This window comes from Camelus dromedarius, chromosome 9 (assembly GCF_036321535.1).
Source record: "Camelus dromedarius isolate mCamDro1 chromosome 9, mCamDro1.pat, whole genome shotgun sequence".
NCBI lineage: Eukaryota > Metazoa > Chordata > Mammalia > Artiodactyla > Camelidae > Camelus > Camelus dromedarius.
The window spans coordinates 6,119,125-6,135,431 of record NC_087444.1 but is presented as its reverse complement, the minus strand read 5'-3'; the positions used below and the strand labels follow the sequence as shown (position 1 = coordinate 6,135,431).

General features: G+C 39.2%; 1 protein-coding gene across 3 annotated transcripts in view; it reads left to right on the top strand.

Moving 5' to 3' along the window:
• DPYD (dihydropyrimidine dehydrogenase) overlaps positions 1-16,307 on the top strand; it is a 720,636-nt gene that overhangs the window by 359,773 nt on the left and 344,556 nt on the right. For all 3 annotated transcript variants that reach the window (XM_031457506.2, XM_064488745.1, XM_064488746.1), the window contains exon 13: positions 10,015-10,230. In XM_031457506.2, the coding sequence (XP_031313366.2) occupies positions 10,015-10,230 (216 nt within the window). The remainder of the gene's footprint in view (positions 1-10,014; positions 10,231-16,307) is intronic.

The window sequence follows — 16,307 nt, the reverse complement described above, 5'->3', positions numbered from 1 at the left end:
CGGTATCCCGGGCTGGCTGCGTGCGTTTCTCCCGGTTCTTCCAGCGCTGGTGGCCGGCGGGGAGCTGGCGGAGGGCGGGGCGGAGGCCGGCGAGGGCGGGGCGACCCTCCGTGCGCATTGGCTCCGCGCGGGGACGGCGCGGGAGGGGACGCAGGGCTGGAACGAGGCCCCCTGACTGGGCGGCGCCGGAGGGGCGGCAGTTCTGGGACAGCGTGTGGCCGCGCTTCCGGCCGCCGGCGCGCGGAGGGTGTGGAGAGCTGGCGGCAGAGCGGGCGGTGAAGAGTGGGCACGGGTGGGTGACCCCAGGGGCGCTGCCCCCCGCCTTCCTGCCCTCCTGCCCCCCTGCCCTCCGGCCCCCGGCCCTCCTGCCCTCCGGCCCCCGGCCCTCCTGCCCTCCTGCCCCCCGCGCTCCTGCCCCCCTGCCCTCCGGCCCCCGGCCCTCCTGCCCTCCTGCCCCCCGCGCTCCTGCCCTCCTGCCCTCCTGCCCCCCGCCCTCTTGCCCCCGGCCCTCCGGCCCCCTGCCCTCTGGCCCCCTGCACGCCCGCCTGGGCCCGCTTCCGCGGTAAGACTCCCCTAGTCCGTCCCCTACGTGTGTTTGCTTGGATACTGCCCCGCTCCTCTCTGGCTTAAGTCATCAGTACCCAGCTTCCAACAGGGTCTAGGCCATTTTTTTCTGGAATGTTCTGTAGGTGTATAAACAGTGACTATTCCTAAATATAACTGGGCCTCCTCCCTCCCACGTTTGCACTCCAGACTGTGTACCCTCTTTTGTTAATGTTCTCCTCAGCTTCCAGCTTGGAAACATTGTTGTCTGTGTTTGATGCACGCGCTTTCTTTCCCTTGCTCCCTTCAGTTGCCAAGTTCTGTCGATTCCGCCCTGCGTCAATTCTAGCATCCATCCACTCTCCGTCCTCACTGCCTTCACTTGGGCAGAGTTCTTACCATCATTATCCCCCGGACGGTGGGAATGCGATGCCTTTCTCACTGATGCCCGTCCTCTACATCACCCTCCTGCCTGCCTGCCTGCCTTACACGTAACTGCCCTGGGTTTAGTGATCTTCAAGCACAGCTGTGACAAAGTGGTCGCTGGCTCCCAGGTTGCCTGTAGATTAAGGCCCTCTGTATGACTCTGGATTCAAAACTCTCACTTTATTTACTGCCGTCCTCCTTTCATTCTCCTTTTGCGCATAACAAATCAGGTCATGCAAAGCACCTCCTGGGTGAACTACCATTCCCTTTCTGAAAAGACTCACCTCTCTTTCTGTTGGAATACCCTTCCTCCCCATCATCTCAAGATGTTGAAATTCTCTCCATTAAAGCTGAATGAAGCAACAGGGGGAAAAAAAATATCACTCAGGTTGGGCCAGATGGGAGAAAGGCATAGGGCGAGATATGGGGAAATGGCAGGGAGTCTCCATGCCTTCCCTGGCCTCGGCTCTCACCCAGATCTCCAAGTGTTCCTAACTTGGACGTTCTCCAAATCCTATCCTTTTGGACTTTTATGGTGGCCTCATTACATAGCTATAATTGATTAAATCGTTGGCCATTGGTAATTGATTTAGCCACCAGCCTGTCTCCCCTCCACTAAGGTCAGGGAGTCAAGAGGGTAGGACTGAAAGTTCTAATCCACCACATGGTTGGTTCTCCTGGCAACCAGCCCCCATCCTTCAGTGCTTTTCAAAAGTCACCTCATGGACATAGCAAGGCATTTTCATTGCTCTTGTCATTGAGGGAATTCCAAGGGTTTTAGGAGCAATGTGCCAGAAACAGGACAAAACCAAATACATAACTTTTATTATTAATCACAGTATCTCACTCTCTCTCTCTCTCTCTCTCTCTCTCTCTCTCTATGCTTTTAATTGTCTGCATCCCTCACCCCTCATCGCTCTGTAATGTAAGATCTATGAAACCAGAAAATGCACTTTGTTTCCTACTGTGTTCCTAGCACCTGTCACAATGCCTACCATATAGTAGGCACTTTATAAACATTGTTGAAAATTTGAAAATGCTGAGGGAACATTTTAGGTCATGGGATACAAGAGATTCAGGAAGCACATTTTACGAGTTCACTTGGCTCATTGGTGGTTCCGCGTTAGGTTGCTGTCTTAGTCTGCTCTGGCTGCCATAACAAAACACCAGAAATTGGGTGCCTTAAACACCAGAAATTTGTTTTCTCACAGTTCTGGAGGCTGCGAGTCTGAGATCAGGGTGGCAGCATGATTGGGTTCTGGTGAGAGCTCTCCTGGCTTGTAGAGACGGCCGCCTTCTCACTGTGTGCTCACTTGGTGGAGAGAGAGATGGGGGCACGGGGGAGCCCAAGTGAGCTAGCTCTTTGGTGTTTCTTCCTGTAAGGGCGCTAATCTCGTCATGAGGGCCTCACCTCCATGGCCTCATCTAAAACTAGTAACCCCCTGAAGTCCATTCTCCAAATGCCATCACTTTGGGGGTTAGGGCCTCAACACATGAATCTTGGGGGAACACAATTCAGTTCATAGCAGTTGCTAAAAAAGCTGAAACTTGGCAGTAGGAGTAAAGTTTTACGTGAAAACAGAAGAATTAAGCAAACAGAATGCCAGGTAGAATAGTAAGAGCTGACGCCGAGAGGAAGGTAGAGTTTGGTGGCGTCACGTGTAACTGACACGTGTGGTCACAGAGAGCGTGGCATAGGGTAAGTGTGGATGAGGGCACAGGGCCAGATCATGAAAGCTCTTGTGGGCTATAATAAAGAGTATTAACAAAGTGCATTGAGAAAACCAATGAAAAGTCTTAAACAATCAAATCTGTGTCTTTAAAAGGCTGTGCTGGTGCAAAGTAAAGAGTGGATCCCAGTAGGAGGCAAGGGAAATGGGGAAATCAGTAAGAAATAGTCCCAGTAAGATGTAATTGTGGCTGTGAGATTGGATAGTAGAGCATGGCTTCATATACTTTGGAGAGACTGTCATTAGATTTGCAAGTAGAAGAGAAATGGGGAATGAGAGAGAAGAGATATCAAGGATGATTCACAGATTTTTGGCTTAAGCTGGATGAATGGTGGTGTCATAAAGCAAATGGGGAAAACTGGGGAAGGAAGAGATTTTCTTTGTTGAAGAGAAGAGGAATGTTTGCATGATACTACCTTAAATTGCTTGAGAGCTGGTACTTGGGGGCAGAGGGAGAGTTTAGATGGAGGAAAGACCACACGAATTTGAGTTAATATCATTTGATTTTGTAGGCTTAATCTATGCTTAGGTTACAAATGTCTTATTAAAAGCAATGTGAATATAGTCCTTTAAAGAAGTGAATAAAATGGGATCATTATTTTTTAGAAACTTTTCTACGCCTCATATCTTTTTCTAAAAAATTTATTACAAATAATGGTTTGTCAAACTGGAGAAATGAAATCTGATTTTATGTTATAATTACAATCACTGTACCTAGGCCTTTCCATCACAGGAGCAGTTAATCCAAATTAATTTCTGCTTTGCAAGGTTTTTCCTTCAATAGATATTTCTTCAAAGGGCAAAGTAACTGAGCTGGAGTTAATTAATACATTAATCCAACCTATGAATTAATCTAGCTATAAGTAGCTACACAGTGTTATTTATTCTTTGCCTTAAAATAATCTCAGAATGGATGCTTCCAGAGCATCTGTAGCCCAAGATAGGGACACTGTAGTTATACAATGAAATATAAATAAAACGAGGAAGTGAAAGCTGTTTAATGATTTTAAACTGGATGCAACACAGTGGTCATTATGTTCTCTTCTTCAATCAAATATACCACTGTCAATAGTCTTGCTTTTAACAGGGCTTTTTAAAAAAAATTCGTTCTAATAAAGCGAATTAGGGGAAAATACAGTTGGGATTCATAATTATGATATGATTTGCTTTTCCTCAACAACATAATCATTTTATATGCAAGCTTCTCTGTCTATAGTTCCATGACCCAGCCAGGTATAAAAAAAGAATACCAATGATAAATAATAATAATGTAATAATAAAGCAATAGATCATCATGGTTTAAGATTGTTTTTATTTCTATTCTCAAATGAAAGACATTATGATTGAGTATCTTACTAATATTTGAACGGCATATACTTTTAATTTTTGATAGTAGATTTTTTTTTAGTGTGTGTTTACATGTGTTGTGTGTGTGTGTGTTCAATCATACCACCACGAATAATTTTTAGGTCAGTTTCCTACTTTGAAGACATTAATACTTTAGAAAAATAATGTTTATGTAAGTAAACAGGGCGACTGGATACAGTGTAGGGCGTGAAAGCTCTGAATTCAGATCTTGCTCTGTCATTTATTAGCTGCTGATCTCCAGACAAGCTGTTTACTTTCTTTGAGCCTCCCTTCCCTCATGTTCAATAGGAGAATAATGCCTGACTTGAAGAATTATGATCAAAAAGAGAGAATATGTGCAAAACCCATCACTGGGCCTGGCACAAGTATTATTTGCAAATAGACAAGTATCTTGTTCATTTTGAGACTAAATTAAGTGACCTATTTTTACAGTGATCTTTGAGATTTGGACCATGTGTCTTTGGTTGTCAGAATTGACACCTTACAAGCAGATAAAGGTCTCCAAATGAGCAATTTTTAGAGTCTTTGCCCAGTTTACTTGAATAAGGTAGACATTTAAGATGACAGTGGCTAAACTTGAATGCCTCACTTGAGAATAAGAATTAGCAGGAGCATTCTTATAGCTAAAGACATGATTTTTAGGCCTGGGTGCATAGTGCAATCTCTTGAAGAGATTTTCGAATTAGTGTTGAGTCTCTCTTGCCAAGACATCAGAATTTAAAAAAAAAAACAAAACAACACAAAACAAAAAAACACAACTCTCCAAATGGTTTTAAAATGTAGAGTTAAAAACGACTCGGCTAGACCTATAAAATATCAACCATTCTGGCCGAAGAAGCAGAGGAAGCCGATTTTCAGAGACAGAAGCACAGAGAAGGGGAGAGAAGTGGACACAGCTCATGTGTCCGTCCCTGAGGCTTCCCAGCCCTTCCCAGAGGCCTTGCGGCGTCCCTGCCGGGTTACATGAGATACTTCAGTCCCCTCGTAACCTTCTGAAGCTATTTTCTGTTACTTTTAACGAAAGGAATCCATTTGAATCTGGAAGCTAAAAATCATGCGGGGCAGAAAAATGCTCTTTTTTAACCTGAATCCAGGCAAACTTATGAGGTCAGTGAATTTTTATGTCACTTTATGTGACAATGATAGAGTGTTTGTATTTACATACTGACTTGATTGCTCAGAACAGTTATTTACCATTCCCACTAGATAGCTTGAGAGCCTTTGCTAAATTCAACAGTCTTCCAGAGGTAACAGTTGAATGTTCCTCTACATTAGAATAATAGAATAACGACTTTTTAAAATATCTGGAATACAGTTAATGATTATTTCATTTCAACTGATGATCATTTTATGGGAACTGATGTAAAAAGAGGTTAAGTACTCATGGTCACTAATCTGATGCGTTCAACAAAATTTTAAGCATCTTTTGGTCAAAACTTATGCTAGGTGCTGAAAGTAAATTAGATGGGAGCCATGCACGTGTCAGCAAACAAATGCAGGGTATGATAAGGGAACAGCTTCGCTTGTGGATTGCTGGGGAAGTTTCCTGGTGGACATGACAAGAGTGACTCTTGAAAGATTAGTTGGACATTTCAAAGCAGAAAAACCAGGCAAGAAAGAACATTTTAGGGAAAAATAAAAAGTCAAAACACATAGATGCATGAATGATATTGTTTGAGAAATTATAAGTTGTCTAATACACTGAAACATAAGATGTTGTGAGGGTATGGTAGTGGATGAGATTAGAAAGGGGGAGAGATGTGACTAGAAAGTGTGGGGAAGGGTAAGAGCCCAGATCACAGCTGGGACTATAGAATGCTGCAGAGATGATGCTGTGTTCTTGCAGGTGAAGCTCCTCGGAGGGTTTTGTAGATGGAAATGAAAAGAGAAAATTTAAATGTAATCCATATAAATTTAGGACTTCTCATGGTCTATGCATGTCATGGAGTTACTATTTTTTTTTTAGATTGAATTGTAAGTAACTAAAATCTTTACTGTCTCCTCTGAAAAATTCTGAAGGGGAAAAAGCCAACTTTTAAGAAAGCCATCTTTAGACATCTTGCTCATTTTCAGCATTTCATATGCCTGACAATGGCTTCTAGGAAAGAAACGTTACTTTTTACCTTTGCACTCAAAGTATACTGGACATTCAGTTTTCCCTTAATCTCTGTCTCTACCCTTGTCCTCCATCCTGATCTCAGTTCTTTACTCCTTCAGCCTCTTTATTCTGAGATCTTGTTTTGATGTTTCCATTAAGTGCATTCTGAACAACCAGAGAGATTGTGGTGATGCCCATGTTATAAGATGATGCTTGCATTAGAAAAGGGAGAAAAGACGGAAATTTTAAAATTCAAGTTCTTGTATTTAACTCTCTCAACTGTGTTAGCAGTTTCCTCCATTTCAGAGCATAAAAGGTAAATGAGATACCCAACAAAGGGAAATGAGCATGTTGAAAAGCATCGTGTATTAAAAATAATTAAGACATATAAATTCTTAGGGAAAAAAGTTATTTAAAACATATTTGAGGGTTGTCTTGTGGAAAAGTGATTTTATTTATCTTTGTCTCTATAAAGGGCAGAGTTGCCTTTAAGAGTAAGTATTTTGGATATGATATGATATGATATGATATGATATGATATGATTATACTATAATACAAACATATATAACAAATATTTCAAATTTTAATGGAGGTACTAATTTGAATAGATTATGGTCACTGCCCTCAGAAGCTTACGTTCTGCTTGAAGAGAAAATCAACGTGCACGGCCCAGAGTGATGACTCCTGAGGTAGAGCCATGCTTTAAATTACAAAGTATCAAAGAAAAGAGTCAGCTACATTAGACGAGGATATGGAGTGTGTTAAGGAGATGCCCCAGGAAACATGCACTTGGCTTGAATGAGTTGAGTTTGGAAGGATGATTAGGAGTTTGATGGGTGAAGAAAGACTTAGACTGTATTTCAGGCCAGTGAAAATACATAAAATAATGCTCAGAGACAAGCAGCCATGAGATGAATGAGCCGTGGTTTTAATTTTGTGTTCATTTGGTTGGTAGCTTTATTTACATTTTTCTGTATGTAAGCTCCAGATACCTTGTCTGTTTTATCACTGTTTTTTTTTTTTTCACTTTATTACAAGATAAATACTCCTTCATGACAATATATTATTTCTGTATCATTTCCGATGCCAGTACAACATTCTTTGCACAATAGTATCATTGGGAAACGAATCTTCATTGTTCAAAATCTAGGTTGCGTCTTACTTACAAACACTATTGTTAGTTATTTACTAGCACTATTTATTAATACTGTTGGATGACTGGAAAAACAGTCTTGCTTATTCTTGTTTATTTAAAAAAAATGAAAATCTGGAAAACCTATTCTTTGGAAGGGACTATGTTGAGGTACATTTTGAAGGAGTTGAGTTTGAATTAATGACAAGACATCCACATCCTAAGGTCTTGACGTCTCTTGGAAATAAGAGTTTGGAGGTTGCAATCTGGATTTGGGAGGAGTTAGCCTCGTGGTGAGAGCTGAAATTTGAGATGCTTAAATTCCAGAAGCAAGGCTGCAGCTGGGAATAGACTTTTTAACTTCAGAAAATGAAGCATTCATTAAGGCTTGAGGATATCGTGAGGTTGAACAGACTGGGTTGCTGTAGCACCACACTGTGGTAAGAAGTCACAAAGACAAAATAAAAAACGGCCCTGTGTGTACAGTATGAAAAAAGGACTGCCTAGTCCGACTAAAGATCTTAGGTTACATCACGTATGCATACACATTGGTAGTATTTTTCTCAGTAAGAGAAAGTGTGCATTTTATAGGACGGTATACTTCTCATTTGAAAGAGTTTTGCATGTATGTTGCTTTTTTTAACTTGTTTTTGTTGTTTGCTTTGGCTTGTTTGCTTTTTGATTTTGTTTTGAAGCTTAAGGAAAGTCTTGCAAAGTTTGTCTATATCATTCCCTTTCTAAATATTAAGATAGCAGCCTTCTTTAGAATTTCCAAGCAATGCTTTATTTATTTAAAACCACACAAATTAAGAAATGCAAGTTTAACTACACATACATATCTGCCTCCTTGGGCGGTTGCCTAATGCTGTATACAGACGTACAATTATTGACAAACTGAAATTCATCTGTAAGATTGAAGAGATTTCAGTACGACACCATGAAAAGAAGAAAACTTCCAGCGCCATCCACGCCACCTAATAACGACCATGGTGCCGTAAATACTTCTGCTGCCATCATCAGATGGAAGGCTGTCTGAACTTCCTAAAATCCCTCAAATGTGGAAGGTGCTTCCAGAATTTTCCCGGCGTAAACCAAACTGTGGTGTCAGGAAATTCTTCCTCAGTCTAACCTGAATTTCCTTGGTTTAATTTAAATTGTGACTACTCAGAGCTCAGAAAATCTCATCCAAGGTGTTTGTTTCCTCCCCCATCCCTGCACATGCTCATACAGACCTGCAGACTTGTACACCTCAAACAAACAAGCCTCGAACTATCCCCTACTTCCCTCTATTATACATCATAGCTTTTGCTGTTGCTGTTGCTAATCCTTTTAGTCGTATTGTATCCATGTGAGAACAGGAGGAATTATGCCAATAGGACTGAATAATACTCAGAAGTGTGCCTGGAGACCCAGGCCTCTCCTGGCGGAGGATGCCTGTCATAGCTGAAGTCTGTATGCCATCAGGCACCTCTTTGCAGGCACCAGGGACACATTAGTCTTTCAGTTGACAAGTTTGATGCCTTTTTACATATTAAGTGAACTTTACTTTGCATTATAAATGGTGGAGGTCCAGAAATAATTTCTATGCAAGGCATGGCAATCTTTATCTACACAAGACACACTCCTGCAAAATTAAAGTTCTGCTCAAACAACTTTTGAGTGATGATTCACAAGAGAAAGGAGTTCTCACTTTAGAATTAACTAGACCTATCCATTCAGTAACTACTTTGGCTGAGAAAATTCATCCTTTTTATATTTGCCAGTGTTATTTGTCTTTCAGAGATAAACAGAGAGAGAGGGAGGGAGGGAGGCAGAGAAGGCGAGAGACAGAGACAGAGACATTTTACACAGAAGGCCTGATGTGATCTTTCATAATCTCTGCAGTCAGAGAGGCAATGTATAGCAAGCACCTACTATGCTTCAGTGCGCCATGCACTTTGTAAAGTGTTTTGTTTGAATCTTTTCCATAATGCAAGGTAACATTATTATGTTCATTTAGCAAAGGCAATTTTACAGTTTTAAGAACCAGTTGAAGATTTCAACATTAATTGCTTGGTACCCGTTTGGTTTCTGACAAAAGGAAGTCCTCCACGCACATGAGCACATGACCCACTTTCCAAATTAGATGTCTCCCCGTGGCTTACGATCTCCTGAACTTTCCAGGGTCCCTAGGAGGTAGGAAATTAGGCAACCAGCAATCATGCTACTGCACTGAAAACATAGCAGAGGAGAAAAGGCAAGGAGGTGTCAGATGGCTTTCCTAAAATCGCGTAAGTAGTAGTGAGGTTACTGGAAATGGAATTTAGACCCTCTGACTTGCTGCTGCCCGAACCTCTGAACACTAAAGACATCTCCACAAACGAAGTAGGAAACAAAGGCTGAGTTAATGGGACCAGGGAGATAAATTCTGAAATTATTCCCTGTTGTGTTTGAATCTCAGTGTGTCTTAAGTGTGTTTTTTTGTTCATTTAATTGATATAATTTCTGTTGGTACTCTTCATAGTGCCTTTTAAATTTAAAAAAATGACATTATATGAATGTGGTTCCCTGCTAACTGACTTTTTGGCCAATTTTCATCATTCCAAACAGACCAGTCTAATCTATATTAATTTGGATGCTGTGTTGAAGTGATTTTTGTAGAAGATTATATGAAAAGTCAGATACGATACAAGAAGTATTATTGACCATTTGTTGCTGTTGTTGTTGTTTTTTGCAGTCAACATATGGGGCTTCAGTTTCTGCCAAGCCTGAACTTCCCCTCTTTTATACTCCTATTGACCTGGTGGACATCAGCGTGCAAATGGCTGGATTGAAGTTTGCGAATCCTTTTGGTCTTGCCAGTGCAACTCCGACTACCAGTTCATCAATGATTCGAAGAGCTTTTGAAGCTGGATGGGGTTTTGCCCTGACCAAAACTTTCTCTCTTGATAAGGTAAGAAATTATTTTTGAAGTCATGTTTAAATATCAACCATGTGTTTTAATTGGGGTATAAATATTATAATGGATTTTTCTGACCAAGAAATAATACTTATTAAACTACTGAATGAGACCTATTATTGGATTACTCTTTAATTTCCTCCCATTCTTTCTGTCCCATGGATGGGAGGAGGACATAGATTTCTCACTGTGTTCTATCTAAGAAGCATCAAAAATACAAATGTTATGGAAGTGTCTATTTCATTTAATAATCACAAACACAAATTTCTTATGTGGGCATTATTAATTGTTGTATGATTTCTGGGTGTGTGTGAATGAGAAGATATACCTCAACTCAGAGTTAGAGATACAGTGAATTTGATTTTCATGTAATCCTGGGATCCAAAAAGAATCACTCAGTGTAACATATTGGCGCTGGTAATAAGATTCTTCTAAAAATTTTAAATACAGAAACGTTTCCCAAAATACATAACCTGAGTTTAATTTGACGTGATGACTTTGTACTCACTGCAAGTGGACATACTTGGTAGATGCTAAACTACATATTAAAGTTGAGATCAATTCTTTAAAGCACAGAAAGTGTATAAATAGCATGTTTTCGAAGTAGGACAGTTTATGCCATGGGAGGTTGCATCTTTATATGGTTTTGGATTAGAAAAAAGCAGCAGAATTTAACATTCTTAGACCCTTTATTGATAAAATTTTAAATGTTACACCTATCGATGCATTTAGTACTAACTGGTAGTTAAGTAATAATTAATGTATAAGAATGTGTGAATCCAGTGACTGAGAAGAGTATCATTATTTAAATCAGCCTTATCCTTAGGCAAAGAAAATAATAGAGAACAAATACGCCCCATTAAGCACATTCTCTTCTTTCGCCTCTTACTAGGATCAATAGCTAACATTATCAAGGCTAAAACATTATGGCTGTCTGATTCTGACAGCTTTACAAGATGCTGTGTGTACGGGTGATCAAGAATATCTGGAAAATCCTCAAAAGTTAGAAAACTCGTGCATGAAAAAAACTTCTTAAATATTGTTATGTTTAAATGGCTAAAGAGAGGTTTTTTCCCCCCAAATAAATTGACTGAATACTTAGAAATACTTTGGTTAAACAAAGTGTAAAAATAAACAACATACTGGATTTAGCTTTAGAATATCATTAATCAGTTGTTTACAACCTAATAGATTATTGATATTACATTTGTCTTTGTTTCAGTTCTTCCTTAAAGAATTACTTGGAAGCTATAATCAAATGTTTAATTCATTGGGAAGAACTGAGTCTCTGATACCATTTAATGACTGCTTTAGTTACGCTATTTAAAACATTTTATATGTAAACAGAAATAGGTGGCTAATCAGGTCTAAGTGAAGAACTGTAGGAAAAAAAAAGTGTTTGCTTTAAATTTGCTGTTTTCTTTGCTTGCAGAAATTGAATTCTGATTAATCAGAGACATCTGTCTTTACTCTGTTGGTGACATGCATTGATTTGTGATGTTGTCTCTTTCAGTCACCTAAGAGCAGTTGCCTTTATTAGGATCACCAGCAGAAATAAATGTGGGAGCTAACTTCCTTCTAAACCTCCAATTTGAATTTAATCTATCAATTCAGAAGTCTGTGTTGCTGGTTCAAAAGAAGAGTTATGAACAAATGCAAATTAAATTTGGCACACAAAACATAATGACGGGGTTTTTTAGGAAGCTTCATTTTACGTACTTTGGTGGTGGGTACAACAAAATATTCATGCAAAGACTATTTTAAATATATTTGTGCAGATTGGAATATCATAAATAATGATGCCACCTTGGGCTTATATAATTCTGTTTCCAGAAATGATTATTTCCCGTACGTGATTTTGCAAAGCAGTCAGTTTGCTTCATAGAGAAGTACTTTTTCCCATATATTTTCTCTAATTAGTGATTAAGTCTGTTGCGAATATACAACTATCTTATGAGTTTGCACACTTTCTTACTGGTGAAACGTTGCGGTGTACAAGTTAATGCTATAAACACATTTTCCCCACAGCCTCTTACTAAAGACATCAGTTAAACTGTTGTATGCACTACACATTTGAGTGACATTATAGCATACCAATATAGATGAGCCTTATGATTTATTTTGCCAATTCAAGAATCTACTTAAAATGTATTAAAATTCAGAATCTTGACATTTGAAATTTGGATCCTCTTAATATGACAAAGGTTATTCTATGGAGTTTTGTTATCATACGAAATATTAATATTTCACAATACAGTTTTGATGAAGTACAGTTTGCCGAGCTTGCATATGATAAAGAAATTAAATGCTTATCAAGGGAGTTCAGTAAAAATTAGAGCCCTGCCTGAACATCTGCTGGAAATTTTATTATCCTGTCCTGCTGACAGTGTGGCTCCCTCGTTGTTTTTCTAGATTGACAGCTGAATATTGCACTGATTTCTGCAGCAAATATGTTTAGGTGAACTTTGTTTCCCTTTTTTTATTTTTTTGGGACTTTGGAACATGCCTTTGATTTTCATCCTATATCTGTTTTTTTATACTCTTGACATTTGTAGATGCCAGATTGAGGTCTAATACGCTGTAGCAACGATAGACCATTGACTTACAGTGAAATGCCAGTTGATATCTCAGTAAACAGAAATATTATTATTCTTTACTGTGCAGTCTGTATAAAAGCTGTACGTGCTTTCTTTAGGGAGGCAAATGATCAGATTTTTAATGTCAAATATAAAAAGATCTGTGTTTGCTTTTGTGTTAAATAACATCAAAGATGGCTTTTATTAACTGCATTTTTCCTTCCCAAATCAGACTTTCCTAGAGTGTCCCAAAATACCTAGACTGCTTTTCCTAAGATTCTGTGTATGTTTTATAAAGATAGTATTATAAATACCATTAAAAAAGTGATATTTAAAACATAATTATAAAACTTTTGTGTAAATATAAATTGAGTTCAAGTTTAAATAAGAAAAGGTTGGAGAGAAATCAGTCTGTCAAGCTTAATTAAAGCTACAAGCTTCTCATGACAAGCCAGACTAGTGCTCTGTTTAACTAGGAATATTAGAAATTGTTTAGATTTCACATGAAATAACTTCCTGACCTGTGTTTACATTATACTGATAGGCAATAGATAAAAACATTTTGTTTTTGTTAATTATGTCACAATGTTTTCCCCTTAGGTAGCTGCATATTATATACTGCAAATATATGATAGTAACTTCAGGTTGAATGTGTCTTTATCACTATACAGTTAAACTCAGAAATGTTTATTACTATCTTAAATCAAATTCAAACCTAAGCAGTTCACTTCATTTATAAGCTGTATGGAGGTATTACAGTACACTTGTAATTGATTTTTAATAAGAAAATGTCTTGAGTGCATATCTTTTGTTTTAATAAGTATCAAATAATTAGGTAAATAAATAGTGCACAGATAATGAGTCTCTCTCAACATAAAATACTGAAAACTAAAAACTGAGGAATATTTAAGGGACTTCAATATTTCTTTGGAATCAAAGTATTGATGGTAACTGTTCCCATAAAATGCAATTTGATACCACATAGTGCAATGCCTATATGAGGAGTTTGGAAAGTGGTTGATAAATATTTGTTGGATAAACAAATTAATAAATAAATACATAGATTCCTTGGCAATAGCATATTGAGTTTCTTTTTTTTTTTTTTCTCCCCAGCCATACGAGCAGACAGTTAACACACAAAAAATTGATTCTTCTAAGTATTGATCCTAATCAAGGGAGTAAAGGCCAATTTAAAATGTTCATATCCTAGATCGCTTTTACAGTACATGTGTACATGTCTAAAAATGAAAATGTCAGTGGAATTTCTACATGCATAGATTGTTGAGTAAGCCTTTAAAATACAGAGAATGTTTGAGAAAACAGAATAAGTAGTGTAGAGTGTTAGGAAGGGAAATAAAAATTTTCTGGCCAAATTATCTAAGCTCATATGTCAGTAGATCCAACAGAAGAAATGCATCCTGTTCTTCAGTGCTTTTAGTGACAAAGAATATATTAGATCTTCAGGACAATGCAGCCTGTTACAGGTATAGAGAGATCTGTTTTAGAAATATCCTTGTTCTGTTGACCCTGAATTGGCCTCCTCATAGGTTCCATCCATGTTTTTTTATAGTTCTCCCGTCAGAGACGTCATGACATAAATTAGTCTAACTTATTAACATAAATGAATTGTTGATTTTAAAATATGGTGTTCCCCCCCACCGCCCCCCAAGTAAGTAAATGCTCTAGAAAAAGGCTAACGAGTGTGGAGAGGCAGTGCCATCTAGGGAAAAGAAATTTGTCTGGGTCACCTCTAGTCTCCATCTAAAGTTGTTTCTATATTACTGTCTTGAATACGTTGCTTGAAGTTGCAAATTGCTGTTACAATTATTATTATACACACTATTAACTACCATTTATTGAGTGATTAGGATGTATAGACATTGCCAAATACTTTTCATAAGTTATTTATTGAATCATCACAATATTCGTGTACTATAGATAGTAATTTTTTTGATGAAATACAGCCAACCCTTGAAAACATGGGTATTAAGAGCCCCACCCTGCAAAGTCAAAAGTTCGCTTAGAAGTTCCATGTTTGAGGTTCCACATCTGCAGATTGAACCAGCCGTGGGTCTGTGTAGTGCTAATACTTATTTACTGAAAAAAGCAACATGTAAGTGGATGTGTTGCTGTTCAAACCTGCACTGTTCAAGGGTCAACTGTAATAGACTGAGAAAGTGAGGTAAGTTGCCCAGGACTTGGAACAGCAAGTACTCGTTCGCTCAGTTGTGCACATTGGCAGCGTGGCTGAGCTCGGATGGGAAGTTCTTCTCCGTCTCATGAGGTCCTTTGGGCTCATTCATGCATTTGCAGTCAGCTGGAAGGAAGCTTGGGGACTGGCAAGGTGGCCCCGCTCATGTGTATGGTTGGACTTGCTATGACTGCTGAAAAGGCTGAGCCCTTCTCTCCATCGCTTTGTAATCTCTGTTGCCTCTTGACATCTCATCATCAAGGAAGGCATCTTGGGCTTGTTCCCAAGGTAGCAGTGTCCCAAGGAGGCAAAAGTGGAAGCTGCAAGGTCTGTTGAGACAGAAACTCAAGTCATACACTGTGCTTCCACCATTGCTCTCTTGGACAAAGCACGTTACAAGGTGCAATATGCATGCTATGTTCAAGAAGTGAATATCATCTGCTCACTGATGGGAAGAACAACAAAGTCACATCACAGAGGGGCTTGCACACAGCATGGTAGAATTATTGCAGCCATCTTTGTAAACAGTGCTAAACTGCCCTCTGGTCACAATAATTCACGTACCTTCTGCGTGAAAAATGCATCCACCCCATTCCAAGACACTCAGAATATCATCCAATCGCGACATTGGGCTTAATGTCTGTGATCTAGTGAGCCACATCAGATCCCAATGCACAGAAAGCTGCTTGGGTTCACCTTCTCTTTAGCCAGGATTCTGTGAAATAGAAAAACAAGTTGTCTATTTGCTGTATACCCAATATTAAATGATATGGTCAAGAGAACCCCCGTAGACACTCTCATTCAGATTCAGGAGAAATGGAAGGGACATAGCAGTCACTTGTCCATTGCAGCTTTGAAGTTCATGTCGTCAAGGCCCCTGACTCCAGGGACAGAGGATGCCCCTTCATTAGGATCCAGTTCTCCCCAGGAGTGGCCTCCTAATCCACTGTCCTATCTGTCATTGGCCCCAGCTTCTGTGCTCTTGACTCTGTCCTCTGAGTTTGGTTTTGCTTAGAAATAACCAGTGATGGTCCATGTTGGCAGCTAAGGAGTCTTTCCAGCCAGTCTCCAATCAAAAGTTAGGAATCTCTATTCCTCTCTTTATTTTGAATGATCTCTTGTAATCTTAGCTCATAATGAGGTCATCATAAAACTCTCTTAAAAGCTTTTTGAATCCATTAAGGGCTGACTCCATGCCCTAAAGCCACATCTATACTTCTTTTTGAGACAGACCTCTTCCCATTTTGAGTAAGTCTTGCTACTTTGACACATTGTCCTAAGGATTCTTAGAATCGACACTGTCT